Source organism: Delphinus delphis, chromosome 6 (genome assembly GCF_949987515.2).
Source record: "Delphinus delphis chromosome 6, mDelDel1.2, whole genome shotgun sequence".
Taxonomy (NCBI): Eukaryota; Metazoa; Chordata; class Mammalia; order Artiodactyla; family Delphinidae; genus Delphinus; species Delphinus delphis.
Window position 1 is genome coordinate 7,903,229 of NC_082688.1, and position 20,149 is coordinate 7,923,377.

Genomic DNA, 20,149 nt, shown 5'->3' on the forward strand with positions numbered 1-20,149 from the left:
GGCCCGAAGTAGGGATGCCCAGGGAGAAACTCAGCTGATTCCAAGCGCAGTGTGCTCTGGGACTCAGTTTCCCCATCCCCGTCGTGGTAACAATAAAGCGAGGTAGAAGTGGGCCTGACCCACACTAAATGTTCTCCGGAAGACTGTTGTTATTGTCATTGTCACTACAGGCTGCCCAGAGGCGTAAGCGAGGCGCTCGGGTGCCCCGGGCCGGGGCTCGTCCGCCCCTCACCCATCCCCGCCTGCACCGCCCAGGGGCGGGGCCACCCGCGGCCCCCGAAGGCTCCGCCCGCCTCCCAGGCCTGAACCGGAGAGCGGCGAGCGGCGGCGCTAGGACCCGGCGGGCCTGGGCTGCAGCGGGGCCTGGGCGGCCAGAGTGGCGCGGACCCTGGCTCGTGGCTCCCGGCGCCATGTGAGGGGGCTCGGGGGTCGCGGGGAGCCGGGCGCTCCCCGGGGGAGGTGAGCTGGCGCCGCGCGGGGGCGGGCAGCGGGAGGGCGGCGCTCCCTGCGCCCCTGGTGGTGGTGGGGCCGCCAGGAGCCGCTGGGGATGGAGATTGATATGGGGGCCCCTGGGGCTCCCCTAGACCCACTCACTCTTGGCAACCGCGCCTGGAGATCCCGGTCCCCGCGCCCAAGGGCTGTCGCGGTGTTAGCGGGGCCTCCTGCCGCTGACTACCCCATTAGAGCTCGGGGACCCTGCCGCCGTCCTGCCTCCCTTCTCTTCCCAGCTGAGGCTAGAGCTCCGTACCCCCCGGAGTGCTGGAGTTGGGGGGTTCAGCGCAAGCGGGGCGCAGAGGGTGAGTCGTCCCCCTCCTAGGTGCACCCACGGTTTCGGCGCCCCCTATTTGGAATTAGGAGCCCCCCTCCCCCTTCTCCCGGGAGCTCTCCTCCCACGCGGCTCGTGGGGGCGTCCCGAGCCTGCAGGAGGACTCCCCGAGCTGGGAGAAGCAAAGCCCCCAAACAGAGGGCAGGGTGTGGCCCCATAGCCTGAGCTCACGGTTTCAGCCCTCCGGCTCGGCCCACCTTGGGGCTGAGTCCACGATCCTGGCTCAGAGCTCTGGGCTGCTGCCTCCCTAGCCTGAGCAAGTCGCTCCCAACAGTCCTGCTCTCCGGTGCTGGGCCAGGTGCTGGGAACGCACTCAGTGGCCTCTGGTCAGTTCCAGCCCTGGGGGATCCTTGAGAGAGATCCAGTCAGGCTCAGCCCTGGGCTGCTCCCTGGAAACAAGCATGGAAATAAGGCACCCCAGCAGGCTCTGGACAGCTCTGCAAGGCACTTTGCCTCTCTGAACCTCAGTCTCCTCGTCTGTGAAATGGGGATAAGAGCCCCTGCTGTGCAGAATTGCCAGGAAGATTCAGTGAGTGGGTGATGCTTAGCAAGGGCTCCACATTTATTGATATTAGAGGGAAGTTGCTGGGCCATGCATCAGAGGGCAGGGGAGTGTTTCTCTGGCAAGTTCTTGGAGAGGCAGGCCTTGAACAATGAATAACCACAAAACTAACAGCTGCTGGCACTGATCAAGCACTTTCAAATCCTGTGCTTCCGTTGCCACATCTGCTTGAATCCTCCTAACAACATTGTGCGTTACCTACTCTTATTATTCCATTTCACAGATGAGGAAACTGAGGCTCAGAGAGGTCACATGGCTTGCCCGAGGCCCCTCAGCCAGTAAGTGGTGGAACCGGGATTCGCACTTGAACATGAGTTGCTGTACTGACCATGGTCTTCTCAGAGCAGGATTGTGACGGGCCTGACCAGGGGGACAGTGGTCCTGGCTGAGGGCACTGCTCAGGCAAAGGTGGGAAAGTGGGGGGTGGGCCTGGGAACTGGAGTGCTCTAGTGTGTCTGGAGCTTGGGGCATCCAAAGGAAAGGGTAGTGAGAGGGGAGGCTCAGCTCAGAGAGGCAGCTGGAATGCTAGAGGCATCAGGGTAGATGGGGACTGCCCAGGGATCTGGATGACTTTTGCCTTAATGGGCTATGAATCTAAGAACAAGCCGCTCTTCCCTTCTGATGAGCCGCAGTTTCCTGATCTGTGCCGCAGGGACTGGACCCTGTGAGAGTCCGGATGAGTGTCCTAGGGGCCTCCCTGCATAGCTTTGAAGGCTGGCGGCGAAGGCTGGCTGCGGAGAAATCTGAAGCTGGGTTTGGGAGGAGGGGGCTCCCGAGGAGAGGGGGCGGGGTTGGGTGGTGGGCGGAGTTGGGTGGTGGGCGGAGTTAAGACCCAACCAATCAGGAGCGGCGTGGGGGCACCTCCTTTAGCCTGGGGTTCTCTGGCTATTCCTGGTGGCGGTGTAGGAGTAAACAGCTGCTAGGTCAGGGGGCGGAGATAGTGGCGGGAGATGGGAGGCCCCTGGAGGGAAGGACGGAGCTGGGAAGCTCCTGGGCCCCAGTTTCTCTCTCTGCGCACTCTCCTTCCCTTAGTGCCTTCTGGCCTCGAATCGGCTGGAGGTGGCTGGACACAAGTACTTACTCACTTTTGACAGGTGGGGAAATTGAGATCTGCAGAGAAGCTGCGTCGTGCGTGGATGGGCGGGGGGCGTTGGGGAGTGAGGAGCAGAGCTGAGCTTGTATGGTCCCGGACCCCACTGCGCCCCAGGGTGGGGCTGTGATTATAACCATTGGACAGATGAGTCTGAGCCCTTACCCCCCAAGATCTTATTAATGAACAAAGTCAAAGGGGAAAAAAAAGATAAGAATGAAGTCATTCAGCAGTCCTCCTGCACCCATCTCCAGGGCTCTGGAGACACAGCAGAGAATGTGAGGCCCTGTGCCAGCTGCGACCTCAGAGAGCTCTCAGCGGGGAGGTGGCACGCAGGGCACATTCCTGGCCCACCTCAGGCTGGGAGGATGAGTGGGCGTGAACAACATTGTGGAGGGTGTCCTAGTCAGAGGGGCCAGTTTATGCAAGACCTGGAAGGGTATGAGTTCAGAGGAGTTTGGGGACCTACAAGGAATGTTATTCCCAGGCCTCAGGAACATAAGACAGGGTTTAGAGTAGGCGTGTGAATGGGGCTTCTGCTGGGTGGGGGGCAGGCCCCCCCAGCAAGGGAGCCAGTTTTAGGCCTGCCAGCTGCCTTCGAGCAGAGTGGGAGAGTGCACAGGCAGAGACAGAGGCAGGGCTCTGCCACCACCTGGCTATATGACATCAGGCCGGTTCCTGCCCTTTCTGGGCCTCAGTGTCTCCACCTGCAAAGTGGGTACAGCCCTGAGCCTTGAAGTCATGGGTGGGTAGGAGGGCTGGCAGGGGTGGGGAGGGTGTAGCCTAGGACCAGCTGGACTTGGGGGAAGGCACCCAGGCCATAACTCTTTCTGTGGCTTGCAGGTGTGACCCCACACCCCTGCCCCCTGGGCCACCTGCAGGACGCTGGCCCCTGCCCCTCAGCAGACGCCGGAGAGAGATGAATAGCAACAAAGTAAGTCTCCCTTCATTTCTTGTCCCCATCTCAGCTTCTTATTTCCCTCCGTGAAATGGGCTCCTTTGGACCTGCCTCAGACCCAGGCGCTACAAGTCTCTCTTCCCTGCCGAGAAGCTGCTGATGCCTGGGAGACCCTGGTGTGAGCCCTGCTGTGGCCACTGATCTGTGTGGCCTGGGCAAGCTCCTGCCTCTCTCTGGGCCCAGGTCCACCTCTGTCCTCCTAGACTTGACTGGTCCATCTGTGGTAAACGGCTGGCCGAGAAGGTGACTGTGGAGTGCTGTGCAGGGGGTGGGGGTGGGGAGTGAAGGTGAACGGGAGGTTGGGAGACGGGGCAGTGGTCAGAGTCAAAAATGACATGATATTGTGAGCATCACTCTGAGGGTTTCAGCGTTCCCATGATCCATTCATTTATGCTTTCCTGAGCACCTACTATGTGCCTGGCCCTGCACACCCCTTTCCTAGCTGCACTACAGCTTTGGCAGAGCCTGGGGGTTGGGGGTGGGGTGATCTGAGTGTGTCTGGGTCCAATCCAGAAAGAGAAACCACTCAGTAATTTGAATAGAGAAAGTTTAATATAAAGAATTACTCATTTTAATTGGGCATTGGAGTAACAGGGGATTAGAACTCTACAGAATACAGGGATAGCAGGTATAAGAGCAGCTACTGGGAATTTCCAGTCGTTAGGACTTGGTGCTTCCACTTCTGGGACCCAGGTTCGATCTCTGGTTGGGGAACTAAGATCCTGAAAGCCGTGTGGCACGGCCCAAAGAAAAGGAGCTGCTACCACACCCAGGGTTGAGACCCAGGCCTTGCTGGGCTGGAGAGGGTACAGCTCTGGCCCACTGGATGGCAGAGAACTCACTGTGGGGCTGTGCTGTGGAAGTTGTCATAAATCCACCTGCTAGGCTACAGGGAGGGCTGTTCACAAGAGATAACTCCCAAGAGACACTTCAAGCATCAGATAAAACTGCTCCGGGGAGGGGAAGCTTACGTTTTTTGGGTGTTACTGGTGTCAAGTGTGCCACATGAGTGCAACTCTGGAGGAGCTGTGGTCGCAGCAGGAATCAGAGGCACTCTGCTTCAAAACTGCCTGAGGCTGGATGCTGGAGGAAGCTGCTGGCCACTGGGAGAAGCCATGCGCACTGTAGAAGCAAGTGCACCAGCACCAGGCCCAAAGCCCCCAGAACCAGGAAGCAAACTCCCTTCCTCCTGACATGTCTCTCCAGCGCCCTCTACTGACAAAGTTTATTATGCAGTTCGCTGGCAAGGAAAAACCTGTAAAGGGCCCAGATCCGTTTTCACAGAGCAGGCAAAAAGAGTAAACCTGGAGCTGAGAAGCAGTACATTAATAACCAGCCCAGGGGGCTCAGCACAAGAAGCCAGGACTCCCGGGTCCCACCTAGCCTTGCAGACCCCAGGCAAATAAATACCAGTGGACACTTCGGATATCACTTTCCTGCCCTTTGCCATATGTTGGTGTACTGACTACCCATGCATCCTGATTCCTGACCAGATCCTTTCCCTTCAGGTTTAAATGAATGGTAAACATTTATAAAGAGCTACTGTTTGGGGGAAGACCTAGACCCTCTCGTTGGAATGTCCCACCTGTCTCCAAGCATCCTTCCAGCTGCAACTGGAAGGATCCTTCTGACCCACACTTCCAATCTCATCCAGCAAACCCTGAGAACCTTCTGTGCTCTGGGCCCAGCCCTGGGAGCTGAGATACAGGGGGGATCAAAGCTGACTCAGTCCCAGCCCTCAGAACTCATGGTTTAATTGAGGGGGATGGCTCTTTGAATGCAGCGTGATTGGTGCAGTGATAGGCGGTGCTCAGGGGGCTGGAGGAGGCCTTCCTGGGGGAGGTAGTGCCTGAACTGGTCTGGAATAAAGAGCAGGAATCAGCAGGCGTGGTAGGTGGCAAGGAGCCTGCCGGGCAGCTGGGCCCTCACTGGCCTCTCCCCTCTCCAGGAGCAGCGCTCAGCGGTGTTCGTGATCCTTTTTGCCCTCATCACCATCCTCATCCTCTACACCTCCAACAGTGCCAACGAAGTCTTTCATTATGGCTCCCTGCGGGGCCGTACCCGCCGGCCCGTCAACCTCAAGAAGTGGAGCATCACCGATGGCTACATCCCCATTCTCGGCAACAAGGTAGGGCAGCTGCTTTGGGAAGCTCCCTGGGAGCTGCCTGGAGACTTATCCTCCCCATTGCCCACCATCGCTTCTCCCACCTCCTTCTTCTCCTCCACCTCTTCTCTCTGCTTCCACCATCCTTCCTAAAGGGTGAATCCCAAGAGTCCAGTGCCTTCAGCGCCTTGTTGGCTGTGTGACCTCAGACAAGTACCCTGTCTCTCTCTGGGCCTCAGTTTTCTCCAAGGTCCCACCCTTAGTGCTAATATCCTATCGTCTCCTGAGTCAGAATCCCTTTGGAAAAGTCTCTCTGGTTTTCAGTGATCTCTGTCTCTGTGTGGGAGTCTACATAGGCTTTTGGAGTAGGACACTAGGGTACTTGACAACACAACAACAGTAACAGTAATGGCTGCCCATTGTCAGTTGCCTGCTGTGCACTGAACACTGTGATCAGCAGTAATCCTCATACCAGCCCGGTGAGGTTAGCGTTATCTCCCTTGTGAGGCTCAGAGAGGTGAAGTCACTTGCCCAAGGCCACACAGCAAGGGAGGGGAGGAGCCAGGGTATTGCCCCAATGCCTGATGAGCTACAGCTGTGTCAAGAGGCCAACAGTCATTCTGGGGCTTCTGTTGGCCTTGGGTAACCATGAAACTCAGGTTGTGTTTCTGGAGTTCACCCTGTGGTCCTCTGAGCCCTAATGTTTTCCCTGGGGTCAGGGAGAAAATTATTGGCCTCAAGCATGGACTCCATCTTCTAGGAGGAGGTCTCCCCAGGCCCTGCCTACCTCTCTCTCCTCCCTCACTAAAACCCTCATAAATCTCTCGGGGTCTTTGCATACAGTGTGTTGGTCCTGGGGCTCTGTGGCCATATAGACCTGGGTTCAAATCCTAGCCCTGCACTCCTCTGCTGTATGACTTTGGGGACATCCCTGCATGGCTGTTCTGTTCTTTTGTTCATTAACTCTGCCCCCACTGAGCAGCCTTTTTTGCTTCTCAACACACCATGGTCATCCCACATCAGAGCCTCTGGTCTTGCTGTTTCTCCTGCTTGAATACTTTCCCCTGCCTGTTTCCTTTTCATCCTTCAGGTGTCAGCTCAGAGAGGCCTCCCCAGGTGACTTTTCTAGGGCAGCTCTCACTCCTGCCACTCTTGATCCCCTGCCTCTATTTTATTTCCTTCCCAGCGTGTTTAACTTACCACCTGGCATTATTTTATCGTTTACTTGTACACCGTGTCTCCCCAACCGTGAGCTTCTTGAAGCCAGGAGTGGGGTCTCTTTTGTTCATTGTTCTGTCCCTTGTACTTGGCCATTAGCCAGCTTGCTATAAAGATGTGTTGAATGTTGCATGAATGGGCCTCAGTCTCCCTGTCTTTAAAATGAACATCATAATTCCTGCTTCCTGGAGGCCTGGATGTACGGAGCACAGCGCCTGGCACTGAGTGGTCATAACAGTGTTGGCTTTCCTTACCCCCCCAGACTCTGCCCTCCCGGTGCCACCAGTGTGTGATTGTCACCAGCTCCAGCCACCTGCTGGGCACCAAGCTGGGCCCTGAGATCGAGCGGGCCGAGTGCACAATACGCATGAATGACGCACCCACCACGGGCTACTCAGCCGACGTGGGCAACAAGACCACCTTCCGCGTAGTGGCCCATTCCAGCGTATTCCGTGTGCTGCGGAGGCCCCAGGAGTTCGTCAACCGGACCCCTGAAACCGTGTTCATCTTCTGGGGTCCCCCAAACAAGATGCAGAAGCCCCAGGGCAGCCTCGTGCGCGTCATCCAGCGGGCAGGCCTGGCGTTCCCCAATATGGAGGCTTACGCCGTCTCTCTTGGCCGCATGCGCCAGTTTGATGACCTCTTCCGGAGTGAGACAGGCAAGGACAGGTACCAACCTCCTGCCCGCTCCCTCTGGCCAGTCCTGTGCTCCCTCTCAACACGCTCTGCCCAGAGGGCCTTTTGCTCCCAGCATGCACTGCTGTGAGGGTGTGGTCACTTCTTGCCACCTTGTGGTCAGGTTTCCTAGGGGAGTTGGCTTCATGTCCAGCTCTTAGCATGAGTCATTTCCAACACGCTCTGCATGGCCTCGTCTCCCCCAGGATGCGTGAATGGCTCTGAGAGACTAGGGCTCCCAGCATGCTCTACTCTAAGGTTGCACAGTCACTCCTAGCATCTTTCTAGGAGAGCTGCCCCATAGCATGCCTCATGGAAAGTGTTGACCATACCCAGCACATGTTACTTTAAGCACACTGTTGTTCTCAGCATGCTCTATTCTAAGGCTACATCACCCTCAGTATGCCCTTCTCTGACTAATCTCCCTAGAAAAGCTAAGCCAGTGCTATCCAATAGAAACATCATGCAGGCCACACACGTAATTAAAATTTTTATAGTAGCCACATTTAAAAAGTAAAAAGAAACAGGTGAAATTAAATTCAATATATTTTTACTTAATTCAATATGTCCAACATATAGATGCTGTAAGTATTTTGTTTGATTTATATCTAAATATTTTTAAATTTTTGGAGATATTGTAAATAGCATTAAAAAAATTTTTTTTTTGGTTTCCCATTATTCATTGCTAGTATATAGAAATATGATAGATTTTTGTGTGTTGACCTTATATCCTGTAATCCTACTAAACTTACTTATTGGTTCTGGGAGACTTTTGTAGATTCTTTGGGATTTTCTGTGCAAATGATAATGATGTAAGGACATGCAAATAAGGACAGTTATTTTTTCCTTTCCAATCTACATGCCTCATTTCTTTTTCTTACCTTATTGCACTGTCTAGTACTTTCAGTATAACACTGAATTGTATTGGAAGTGGTGAGAGTAGACATCCTTGCCTTGGTTTCAGGCTTAGGGCAAAAGTGTTCAGTCTTTCATCATTGAATATGATGTTGGCTCTAGGTTTTTGAAGCTATGGGTTGAGGAAGTTATTAGGTTGAGGAAGTTCCCTTCTCTCACTGGTTTGCTAAGAGTTTTTTTTAATCATTCCTGGATATTGAATTTATCAAATGTTTTTCTGCATCAATTGATATTGCATGGTTTTTCTTTTTGAATTTTATTTTTTATACAGCAGGTTCTTATTAGTTATATATTTTATACATATTAGTGTATATATGTCAATCCCAATCTCCCAGTTCATCCCACCACCCCTGCCGCTTTCCCCCTTTGGTGTCCCTATGTTTGTTCTCTACATTTGTGTCTCTATTTCTGCCCTTCAAACCGGTTCATCTGTACCATTTTTCTAGGTCCTACATATATGCATTAATATACAATATTTGTTTTTCTCTGTCTGACTTACTTCGCTCTGTGACAGTCTCTAGATCCATGCACATCTCTACAAATGACCCAATTTTGTTCCTTTATATGGCTGAGTAATATTCCATTGTATATATATACCACATCTTCTTTATCCATTTGTCTGTTGATGAGCATTTAGGTTGCTTCCATGACCTGGCTATTGTAAATAGTGTTGCTATGAACATTGGGGTGCATGTGTCTTTTTGAATTATGGTTTTCTCTGGGTATATGCCCAGTAGTGGGGTTGCTGGGTCATATGGTAATTCTATTTTTAGTTTTTTAAGGAACCTCCATACAGTTCCCCATAGTGGCTGTATCAATTTACATTCCCACCAACAGTGCAAGAGGGTTCCCTTTTCTCCACACCCTCTTCAGCATTTGTTGTTTGTAGATTTTCTGATGAAGCCCATTCTAACTGGTGTTGAGGTGATACCTCATTGTAGTTTTGATTTGCATTTCTCTAATAATTAGTGATGTTGAACAGCTTTTCATGTGCTTCTTGGCCATCTGTATGTCTTCTTTGGAGAAATGTCTATTTAGGTCTTCTGCCCATTTTTTGATGGGGTTGTTTGTTTTTTAATATTGAGCTGCATGAGCTGTTTATATACTTTGGAGATAATCCTTTGTCTGTTGATTCGTTTGCAAATATTTTCTCCCATTCTGAGGGTTGTCTTTTCATCTTGATTGTAGTTTCCTTTGCTTTGCAAAAGCCTTTATGTTTCATTAGGTCCCATTTGTTTATTTTTGTTTTTATTTCCATTACTCTAGGAGGTGGATCAAAAAAGATCTTGCTGTGATTTATGACAAAAAGTGTTCTTCCTATGTTTTCTTCTAAGAGTTTTATAGTGTCCGGTCTTACATTTAAGTCTCTAATCCATTTTGAGTTTATTTTTGTGTATGGTGTTAGGTAGTGTTCTAATTTCATTCTTTTACATGTAGCTGTCCAGTTTTCCCAGCACCACTTATTGAAGAGGCTGTCTTTTCTCCATTGTATATCCTTGCCTCCTTTATCAAAGATAAGGTGACCATATGTGCGTGAGTTTATCTCTGAGCTTTCTATCCTGTTCCACTGATCTATATTTCTCGTTTTGTGCCAGTGCCATATTGTCTGGATTACTGTAGCTTTGTACTATAGTCTGAAGTCAGGGAGTCTGATTCCTCTAGCTCCGTTTTTTTCCCTCAAGACTGCTTTGGCTATTCGGGGTCTTTTGTGTCTCCATACAAATTTTAAGATTTTTTTTGTTCTAGTTCAGTAAAAAATGCCACTGGTAATTTGATAGGGATTGCATTGAATCTGTAGATTGCTTTGGGTAGTATAGTCATTTTCACAATATTGATGCTTCCAATCCAAGAACATGGTATATCTCTCCATCTGTTTGTATTATCTCTGATTTCTTTCATCAGAGTCTTATAGTTTTCTGAGTACAGGTCTTTTACCTCCTTAGGTAGGTTTATTCGTAGTATTTATTCTTTTTGTTGCAATGGTGAATGGGATTGTTTCCTTAATTTCTCTTTCTGATCTTTTGTTGTTAATGTATAGGAATGCAAGAGATTTCTGTGCATTAATTTTGTATCCTGCAACTTTACCAAATTCATTGATTAGCTCTAGTAGTTTTCTGGTGGCATTTTTAGGATTCTCTATGTATAGTATCATGTCATCTGCAAACAGTGACAGTTTTACTTCTTTTCTTTTTCTTCTCTGATTGCCGTGGCTAGGGCTTCCAAAACTATGTTGAATAATAGTGGTGAGAGTGGACATCCTTGTCTCGTTCCTGATCTTAGAGGAAATGCTTTCAGTTTTTCACCATTGAGGATGATGTTTGCTGTGGGTTTGTCGTCTATGGCCTTTATTATGTTGAGGTAGGTTCCCTCTATGCCCACCTTCTGGAGAGTTTTTATCATAAATGGGCGTTGAATTTTGTCAAAAGCTTTTTCTGCATCTATTGAGATGATCATATGGTTTGTATTCTTCAGTTTGTTAATATGATGTATCACATTGATTGATTTGCATATATTGAAGAATCCTTGCATCCCTGGGATAAATCCCACTTGATCGTGGTGTATGATCCTTTTAATGTGTCGTTGGATTCTGTTTGCTAGTATTTTGTTGAGGATTTTTGCACATATATTCGTCAGTGATATTGGTCTGTAATTTCCTTTTTTTGTAGCATCTTTGTCTGGTTTTGGTATCAGGGTGATGGTGGCCTCATAGAATGAGTTTGGGAGTGTTCCTTCCTCTGCAGTATTTTGGAAGACTTTGAGAAGGATGGGTGTTAGCTCTTCTGTAAATGTTTGATAGAATTCACCTGTAAAGCCATCTGGTCCTGGACTTTTGTTTGATGGAAGATTTTTAATCACAGTTTCAATTTCATTACTTGTGATTGGTCTGTTCGTATTTTCTATTTCTTCCCGGTTCAGTCTTGGCAGGTTGTGCATTTCTAAGAATTTGTCCATTTCTTCCAGGTTGTCCATTTCATTAGCACAGAGTTGCTTGTAGTAGTCTTTTAGGATGCCTTGTATTTCTGCGTTGTCTGTTGTAACTTCTCCTTTTTCATTTCTAATTTTATTGATTTGAATCCTCTGCCTCTTTTTCTTGATGAGTCTGGCTAAAGGTTTATCAATTTTGTTTATCCTCTCAGAGAACCAGCTTTTAGTTTTATTGATCTTTGCTACTGTTTTCCTTGTTTCTATTTCATTTATTTCTGCTCTGATCTTTATTATTTCTTTCCTTCTACTAACTTTGGGTTTTGTTTGTTCTTCTTTCTCTAGTTCCTTTAGGTGTAAGTTTAGATTGTTTATTTGAGGTTTTTCTTGTTTCTTGAGGTAGGCTTGTATCACTATAAACTTCCCTCTTAGAACTGCTTTTGCTGCATCCCATAGGTTTTCGATCGTCATGTTTTCATTGTAATTTGTCTCTAGGTATTTTTTGATTTCCTCTTTGATTTCTTCAGCGATCTCTTGGTTATTTAATAACATATTGTTTAGCCTCCATGTATTTGTGTTTTTTACGTTTTTTCCCCTGTAATTGGTTTCTAATCTCATAGCGTTGTGGTTAGAAAAGATGCTTGATATGATTTCAATTTTCTTAAATTTACTGAGGCTTGATTTGTGACCCAAGATGTGATTTATCCTGGAGAATCTTCCATGTGCACTTGAGAAGAAAGTGTAATCTGTTGTTTTTGGATGGAATGTCCTATAAATATCAATTAAATCTATCTGGTCTATTGTGTCATTTAGAGCTTCTGTTTCCTTATTTATTTTCATTTTGGATGATCTGTCCATTGGTGTAAGTGAGGTGTTAAAAGTCCCCCACTATTATTGTGTTACTGTCAATTTCCTCTTTTATAGCTGTTAGCAGTTGCCTTATGTATTGAGGTGCTCCTATGTTGGGTGCATATATATTTATAATTATTATATCTTCTTCTTGGATTGAGCCCTTGATCATTATGTAGTGTCCTTCCTTGTCTCTTGTAACATTCTTTATTTTAAAGTCTATTTTATCTGATATTAGTATTGCCACTCCAGCTTTCTTTTGTTTTCCATTTGCATGGAATATCTTTTTCCATCCCCTCACTTTCAGTCTGTATGTCTCCCTAGGTCTGAAGTGGGTCTCTTGTAGACAGTATATGTATGGGTCTTGTTTTTGTATCCATTCAGCGAGCCTGTGTCTTTTGGTTGGAGCATTTAATCCATTCACGTCTAAGGTAATTATTGATATGTATGTTCCTATTACCATTTTCTTAATTGTTATGGGTTTGTTTTTGTAGGTCCTTTTCTTCTCTTGTGTTTCCCACTTAGAAAAGTTCCTTTAGCATTTGTTGTACAGCTCTGGTTTGGTGGTGCTGAATTCTCTTAGCTTTTGCTTGTCTGTAAAGCTTTTGATTTCTCCATCGAATCTGAATGAGATCCTTGCCGGGTAGAGTAATCTTGGTTGTAGGTTCTTCCCTTTCATCACTTTAAATATATCGTGCCACCCCCTTCTGGCTTGTAGAGTTTCTGATGAGAAATCAGCTGTTAACCTTATGGGAGTTCCCTCGTATGTTGTCGTTTTTCCCTTGTTGCTTTAAATAATTTTTCTTTGTCTTTAATTTTTGTCAGTTTGATTACTATGTGTCTCAGCGTGTTTCTCCTTGGGTTTATCCTGCTTGGGACTCCCTGCGCTTCCTGGACTTGGGTGGCTATTTCCTTTCCCATATTAAGGAAGTTTTCAACTATAATCTCTTCAAATATTTTCTTGGGTCCTTTCTCTCTCTCTTCTCCTTCTGGGACCCCTATAATGTGAACGTTGTTGCGTTTAATGTTGTCCCAGAGGTCTCTTAGGCTGTCTTCATTTCTTTTCATTCTTTTTTCTTTATTCTGTTCCGTGGCAGTGAATTCCACCATTCTGTCTTCCAGGTCACTTATCCGTTCTTCCGCCTCAGTTATTCTGCAATTGATTCCTTCTAGTGTATTTTTCATTTCAGTTATTGTATTGTTCATCTCTGTTTGTTTGTTCTTTAATTCTTCTAGGTGTTCGTTCTTTAATTCTTCTAGGTCTTTGTTAAACGTTTCTTGCATCTTCTCGATCTTTGCCTCCATTCTTTTTCCGAGGTAGTGGATCATCTTCACTACCATTATTCTGAATTCTTTTGCTGGAAGGTTGCCTGTCTCCACTTCATTTAGTTGTTTTTCTGGGATTTTATCTTGTTCCTTCATCTGGTACAAAGTCCTCTGCCTTTTCATTTTGTCTGTCTTTCTGTGAATGTGGTTTTCCTTCCACAGGCTGGAGAATTGTCTCACATGGTTTTTCTTAAGATTATTAATCTGATGGATTATATTGATTGATTTTTGTATGTTGAATCAGCTTTGCATTTCTGGAATAAACTCCACTTGGTTGTGGGTGTCTTATTCTTTTTATATATTGCTAGACATGATTTGCAGTATTTTGTTGAGATTTTTGTATCTATGTTCATGAGAGATACTGGTCTGTAGTTTATTTTGTACTGTCTTTGCCTGGTTTTGGTATCATGGTAATGTTGGCCTCAGAAAGTGAATTGGGAAATATTTTCTCTTCTATTTTCTGGAAGAGATTGTATAGAATTGGTTTTATTTCTTCTTTAAATGTTTGGTAGAAGTCACCAGTGAAACTGTTTTGCCTGGAGAGTTCTTTTTCAGAAGATTTTAAACTATGAATTCAATTTCTTTAAGAGTTGTAGGATATTCAGGTTATCTATTTCACCTTGAGTGAGTTTTGGTAGTTTGTGATTTTCAAGGAATTGGCCCATTTCATCTAAATTGTCAAATTCATGTATGTCTTTTTTTGCGGTTTTCTTATTATTCTTTTAATATCTTCAGGGTCTATGATGATATCCTCTTTTTTTATTCTTGATATTAGTAATTTGTGTCTTTTCTCCCTTCTTTGTCCGTCTTATGAGAGGTTTATTTTCTTTTAAACTTTTCAAAGAACCACGCTCAATCAAATATATCCAAAATATTTTCAGTTCAACATGTAATCAGTATCAAAAACGATCAGTGACATATTCTACATTCTTTTTTTCATACTATCTAAGGAATCAAGTGTGTATTTTACACTGACTGCACGTCTTAACCACATGTCAAGTGTTCACGTGTGCCCGCACGTGGCTAGTGACTGCTGTAGTGGGCACACAGCCTGAGGTTCTTGGTTACTTTTTCCATGCCTTGCTCTGAACTTGTGGTCACTTCCGGCATCACCTTCTCTGTTTAGTCTCCCCTTAGGAGTTTTCTCCTAGCATGTACATAACTGCTTCTACCTACCATGCTCTGTGATCATGGTTACTCCCAGCCTGCCCAGGTGTGACCAGTCTCCCCAGGAGTTAATTCCCAGCATGCTGTGTTCCTATTCCTCCCCTCAAAGGAGCAGACCCCACACCCCTCATCTCTGTCCAGACAGCTTGCCCTCTGCCAGCTTGCCCGTGCTGCCACAGCAGGGCTGGACAGGGGGTGACTGAAGTGGGGGGAAGGCCCCATGAGTGGGTGGGGGGAGTTCTGGAAAACCCTGTGTGGGTTGACCCTTCCTCCCTGCCTGCATGCCCCCTCATCGTGACCCCTCTCTGCCCCCAGGGAAAAGTCCCACTCGTGGTTGAGCACAGGCTGGTTCACCATGGTGATTGCGGTGGAGTTGTGTGACCATGTGCACGTCTATGGCATGGTCCCCCCCAACTACTGCAGGTGAGCACCCCCAGGGCGATGCCCAGCCATTGGCCGCAGGGTGGAGCTGGGGTCCCAGAAACCTTGGCTGGGGTGCCTTCAAGGGCCTCTCTTTTATAGTATTCAAACTGCTCTGCCGAGATCTAGGCTCTTTAGAGCCACCCCAGGAGCCTCAATCCCAAGCTTAGCCAGAGTCCAGAATTTGTATATTAATAATAACTGTTTTCGTTATTACGATATGAAAAGCCCAGCAGGGGACAGCTGTTTTTTACCAAGTGCTGACCGTGTACCAAGCATGGCTTTTTATTATCTCATTTACTCCTTATAGTGACCCTAAGGGATAAGTGCACTATTCCTCCCATTTCATAGATAGAAAAACTGAGCAGGACGTTTTGTGAGTGCCCTCAGTTCCCACGAACGGTAAGGGGTGGGGGCCAGGCTCCAGAGCCCACAGTCCTTACCACTACCCCCTATTGCCACCCTCTTGGGGAAAGGAAAAGTTTCCACTGCATTTAAAAAAAAAAAAAAAAAAAGGAAAAAGAAAGTTTGAGAGTCACACACCTAGTCCATCCTACACCCATTTCATAGGTGGGGAAACTGAGGCCCAGGGAGGGGCAGGGATTTCCCCCACTGAGGCCCTATAGCAGGTCAGGGGCTGGAAAGGGCAGGGTCCTGCTGGTGCCCACCTTGCCCTTATGGCCCCATCTGCTCTGCCCCAGCCAGCGGCCCCGCCTGCAGCGCATGCCCTACCACTACTATGAGCCCAAGGGGCCGGACGAGTGTGTCACCTACATCCAGAATGAGCACAGCCGCAAGGGCAACCACCACCGCTTCATCACGGAAAAGAGGGTCTTCTCGTCCTGGGCCCAGCTGTACGGAATCACCTTCTCCCACCCCTCCTGGACCTAGGCCACCCTGCCTGTGGGACTCTCACAAGGGACACAGGAGAAGTGGGTCTCCGCCCAGCCGCTCGACCAAGGGCCATCGTCTGGCTAATCAAGGCTGGTCAGAGTGTCTTCTGGCCATTCCGGCCTTGAAGAGGATATAATCTCCAGCCGTTCAGGGCCTGGGGGTATCTCTTGGCCAATCAGGGATTTGGGCTTCTATGTGGTTAATCGGGTGTCGAGGGTATTTCTTGTCCAGTCAGGGTCTGAGCATAGTCAATCAGGGTATTTCTGAGTCATCCGAGGCTAATGTCGTGTCGTTTCCCATGAGGCCTTGGTTCAGAGTCTCAGGATGGACTCTAAATGACTTCCTATTGGTTGGGGCAGTGGGGTTCTGTCCCAAGGAGCTGGGAACCCGTGTCGTCCCCTCACTCCCCAGAGCCAGAAAGAGGTTGTGTGGCGGTGGAAGCTGTCTGGAGCCCAGGCAGGGGCATCTGTGGGATTCGGGGGGTTCCAGGCGTGGGAGGCAGGTGTCCGGGTCTTGGCTCTGCCGTGAGTGGCCTTGGACAGACCCCTTGCCCCCTCTCTGGGCATCCTTCTGCCTGTGTCAGGTTCTAGAGTCTGAGAACCCTCCCACCTCCTCCAACGACCACCTTGGGTCTGTCCTCCGTCAAGATTGGACCCCACCAGCCACCACCCCTTGCCGGGGGGCTCAGCTCTCTGAGGGTCTGGGGTTCCCTTCCCCACCTCCTCCTGGAAACTTGAGGATGTTTTTGCGCAAACTCTCCCAGGCTTTGGGGAACTCTGAAAAGAAGGGACAAGCCTTCAGCTGTTTTCCTAGCCCTTCCACCCAGCTGCCATTAGCGTGGCTCTTAAAGAGCCAGGCCCCCTTTTCTGCCATCCAGCAGTGAGGTTTTCCACCTGTTGGAGGAGCCCTTGGGGCTGAGAGAGGGGGGATCCCAGCCCAACTGAGGTTTCCTGCAGCCCCTTTGTCTGCAGCTGCTGGAGTAGTCCAAGGGTCTCCCCCGGCTGGGCCTGGGAAGGCCCTAGGGGGCTGGGAGCTGTTGCCTGTGTTCTGTCCCCTGTCTCTCCATCAGGCACTTTATTGCTGGACTTCAGTGGGGTGGGTTTAATCCCTGCTCTTCTGGAGTCTTGAAGAGAAGACTGGAGGAGGCTGTGCAATGGGTCGAGTCAGGTGGAGGAGACGGAGGCCCGCAGTGAGCCATTGCACACTGGGGCAAGGGGTGGGGGCCGGTGACTACCCTAGACTTGGTTTTGTAATGATTTGTACAGGAATAAACACACCTAAGCTCCGGCTGCGTTTCCTGTGTTCTGGATTCGAGCTCCGCTTTCTCTGGCCCTGCACTTCGGGCCCCGTCGGGACGGTGCCCACACTGTCCGGGCTGGACGCCCACACACAAGCAGGATGTCCAGCTTTGTCAGCTGGCCAGTGAGTCATGCATTTCACAGCTTGGGTGGAGACCTGGCAGCCCTGGGGGCTGGAGGTACATGGGCTTCCGGAGCCAAGCCCACCTGGCTCTTCCAGTCTGGCCTCCCCTTGCCTGTGTGACCTTGAGCAAGTCACTGCCCCTCTCAGAGCCCCAGTTCCCTCTTGGTTGAGACAAGACACTGCTCTCAAGGAGCTCAGGATAGAGGGAGGGGAGGGGCCCCACGACAGGTTCAGGGCAGTAAGGGCCACACAGAGCAACACAGGGCGCCGCGAGCATAGCTTTGGAGGAGGTGACGTTCTTCCAGAGGAAGATTCCTGCAGAGGTTTTGGGGAAGAGCTTCCGGCAGGAAGAGAAGGGGGCCGGGAGAGGACATTTCTGTCACAGAAGCATCTGCGGGGGACGGGATGGAGGAGCCCAGAGCAGAGGGTTGAAGGAGAGAGGCAGGTGATGGGGTCAGAGGTTGGCTGCAGGGGGGTGTTGCTGAGGGCAGGGAGCTGAAGTACCCTTCAGGCCCTGGCAGGAGGGAGCCAGGCAGGGCTGCAGCCCTGGGCCAGGCGGCGTGTGAACTGTGGATCCCTCACTGCTGCCTCTGTCCTCTCAGCTAAAGGGCTTGTTCACTCCAGGTTGGCAAGAGCAAGCGGGTCCGTGACTCGGGGAGATTACAACCTGTTTAGGAAGATAAGATGCCCTTGGGAGCGGAGACCTAACAAAGGGTGACTGTGAGACAAGGGCAGGTGGCCTGCTGGAGATGGAAAAGAGCTCTCCTGGGCACTGGGCCAGCGGGATGGGGGCCACGGAGCTGGCCAGCGGGAATGGCCCCTGCATTTGTCTCAGTTCATGTATACATTGGCTCAATAGGTGGCCACGTGCCATGCGCTGTGTTAAGTGCAACTGATGAGGGAGCGGATGTCAGGTGGGAAGAAGGGCCTGAATGGAAGCCTAGTGGGAGGACCCATGGCCTCGCTCAGTAGGCAGCGGGGCCGCAGGAGGGAACAGTGGAAGATGAGACCACCTGGGGCCAGATGGCAGAAGGCCGTGAATGCCAGTCCGAGGCGGGGCAAAGCCTCGATCTTTCCTGCTAGGAGAGGCCATCCTTGCTCCGACAGCAGCACGATAGGCAGGAGGCTGGGAGGTGGCAGGGTCTAGGCCTGGGGCAACCAGACAGTATCCGAGGGATGAGACTCCTGACAAAGTCATTATGTGGGGAGCCTAGGGCCCTGCATGGGAAGGGGATATGGGGATACGACACACTTCCAGCCCCACGCAAAGGCTTCTGGGAATCTGGGTCCAGGCAGAGGTTTCTAGGGGGAATTTCTCCCAGAATGCTGTGGCTCTCCTGTCTCCCCACTGGTGGGCATGAAGGGGAGGTCAGCAGGAGGGAGTCAAGAGGGGCCGGTTGCTGGGGGTGGACCCTAGGAAAGCTCGGTTCAGCGTCAGCAGGTAGGACTTTGATGGAGGATGATGAGGGCAGGAGGTCCAGGGTCTAGTCCTCAACTCCACATGCTCTCACGGCCTCAGATGGGACCCAGCCGAGACCGCTCCACTCATGGCCAAAGTTAACTTCCTGAAGACACCTCATCACGGCCAGCTTTGCTCTGAAAACTTCACTGGCTTCCCACTGTGGTCAGGACCAAATCCACCTCCTAGTTTGGGGTTCAGGGCCCTCCCATGAACTTTTACCCAGCTACCCCTGTGAGGCCTCTACCCCCCACTCCTCCTTGGGCGAGGGGGCATCTCCCACCAGCTGCAAACCCCCACATGTGCTGCCCGAGGCAGCCACTCCAGCTGTTTCCTGCGGATGCTTTGCGGTCCAGCCAGGCCCGCCCAGGGCAGCCCCACACCTGCGCCCCATGTGCTGGACACATGGATCCAGCTGTGCACCTCAGAGAGTGGCCACCCCAGATATATCCCCCGATGCTGGCTCATTGGAATTCTTTATTAGCTAGAATATTTTAAAATGTTTTTTAAGACTTGGTTTCATTTTGTATGGTTATGTTTTAGGTATTTTTTTATATTTTAAAATAACTTGAACTATACAAACACTGTAAGATGGAAAACGATGGTATCACCCAGTCCTATTCCCTGTTGACAGTTTAGGCTTCAATCTTCCAGATTTTTCTTCCGTGTACTTTTTTTTCTTTCCCTTTCTCCCTTCCTTGCTTTTCTCCTTCCCTACTTCTCTCCTTCCTTCCTCCCGCCCTCCCTTCCCCTCTCCCTTTTTTTCTTTCTTAAGATTGTAGCCGGGAAAAAAATCCTGAAACTTTAATATCCCAGTCTTGGTGGAAAATCCATAGGTCATGCGTAAATGAAATAATTAAAACAGGTACTTAAAATATTTTTTGTTCAGTTTGTAAGATTTTTAAGGTTTTTTTTATTGTGGAAAAAAAGCACATAAGATTTACCACTTACCCATTTTTAAGTGTACAGTTCAGTAGTATTAAGTTTTTCTACACTGTTGTGAAACAGACCCCCAGAAATTTTTCATCTTGCCTCTCTGAAATTCTCCCTTTCCCCTCAGCACGCGGTAACTATCATTCTACTTTCTGCTTCTATGAATTTGACTGCTTTAGATACTTTGTGTAAGGAGAATCATACAATATTTGTCTTTTTCTGACTGGCTCATTTCCCTTAGCATCATGTCCTCAAGGTACATCTATAGATGCTTGTTGTATTTTAAAAAAAAAAAAAAAAAGCATGGAGAAGCCTTTAAGTAAGAAGTGAAAGTCCTACCCCCACCCAGGTGATCCTGTGCACACAACTGCTCTCTCAGTTCTGCTGTAGTTCATCAACTTTAAGATAC

At 49.3% G+C, this 20,149-nt stretch overlaps 1 protein-coding gene across 8 annotated transcripts; it reads left to right on the forward strand.

Moving 5' to 3' along the window:
- The first annotated feature begins 295 nt into the window (after nucleotides 1–295).
- ST6GALNAC6 (ST6 N-acetylgalactosaminide alpha-2,6-sialyltransferase 6) lies at nucleotides 296–17,232 on the forward strand. 8 transcript variants are annotated; one of them, XM_060014095.1, is made up of 7 exons: nucleotides 296–459; nucleotides 1,612–1,796; nucleotides 3,322–3,412; nucleotides 5,385–5,564; nucleotides 7,021–7,427; nucleotides 14,928–15,035; nucleotides 15,738–17,232. In XM_060014095.1, the coding sequence occupies exons 3-7, from the start codon at nucleotides 3,398–3,400 to the stop codon at nucleotides 16,060–16,062; spliced, it is 1,035 nt and encodes a 344-aa protein (XP_059870078.1). In that variant the 5' UTR covers nucleotides 296–459; nucleotides 1,612–1,796; nucleotides 3,322–3,397; the 3' UTR covers nucleotides 16,063–17,232. The 8 variants fall into 8 exon arrangements, with proteins under 8 accessions (XP_059870078.1, XP_059870077.1, XP_059870079.1 ...); XM_060014094.1 differs by having other exon boundaries at nucleotides 1,612–1,666; XM_060014092.1 differs by lacking the exon at nucleotides 296–459 and adding an exon at nucleotides 538–797 and having other exon boundaries at nucleotides 1,612–1,666.
- Nucleotides 17,233–20,149: the final 2,917 nt, after the last annotated feature.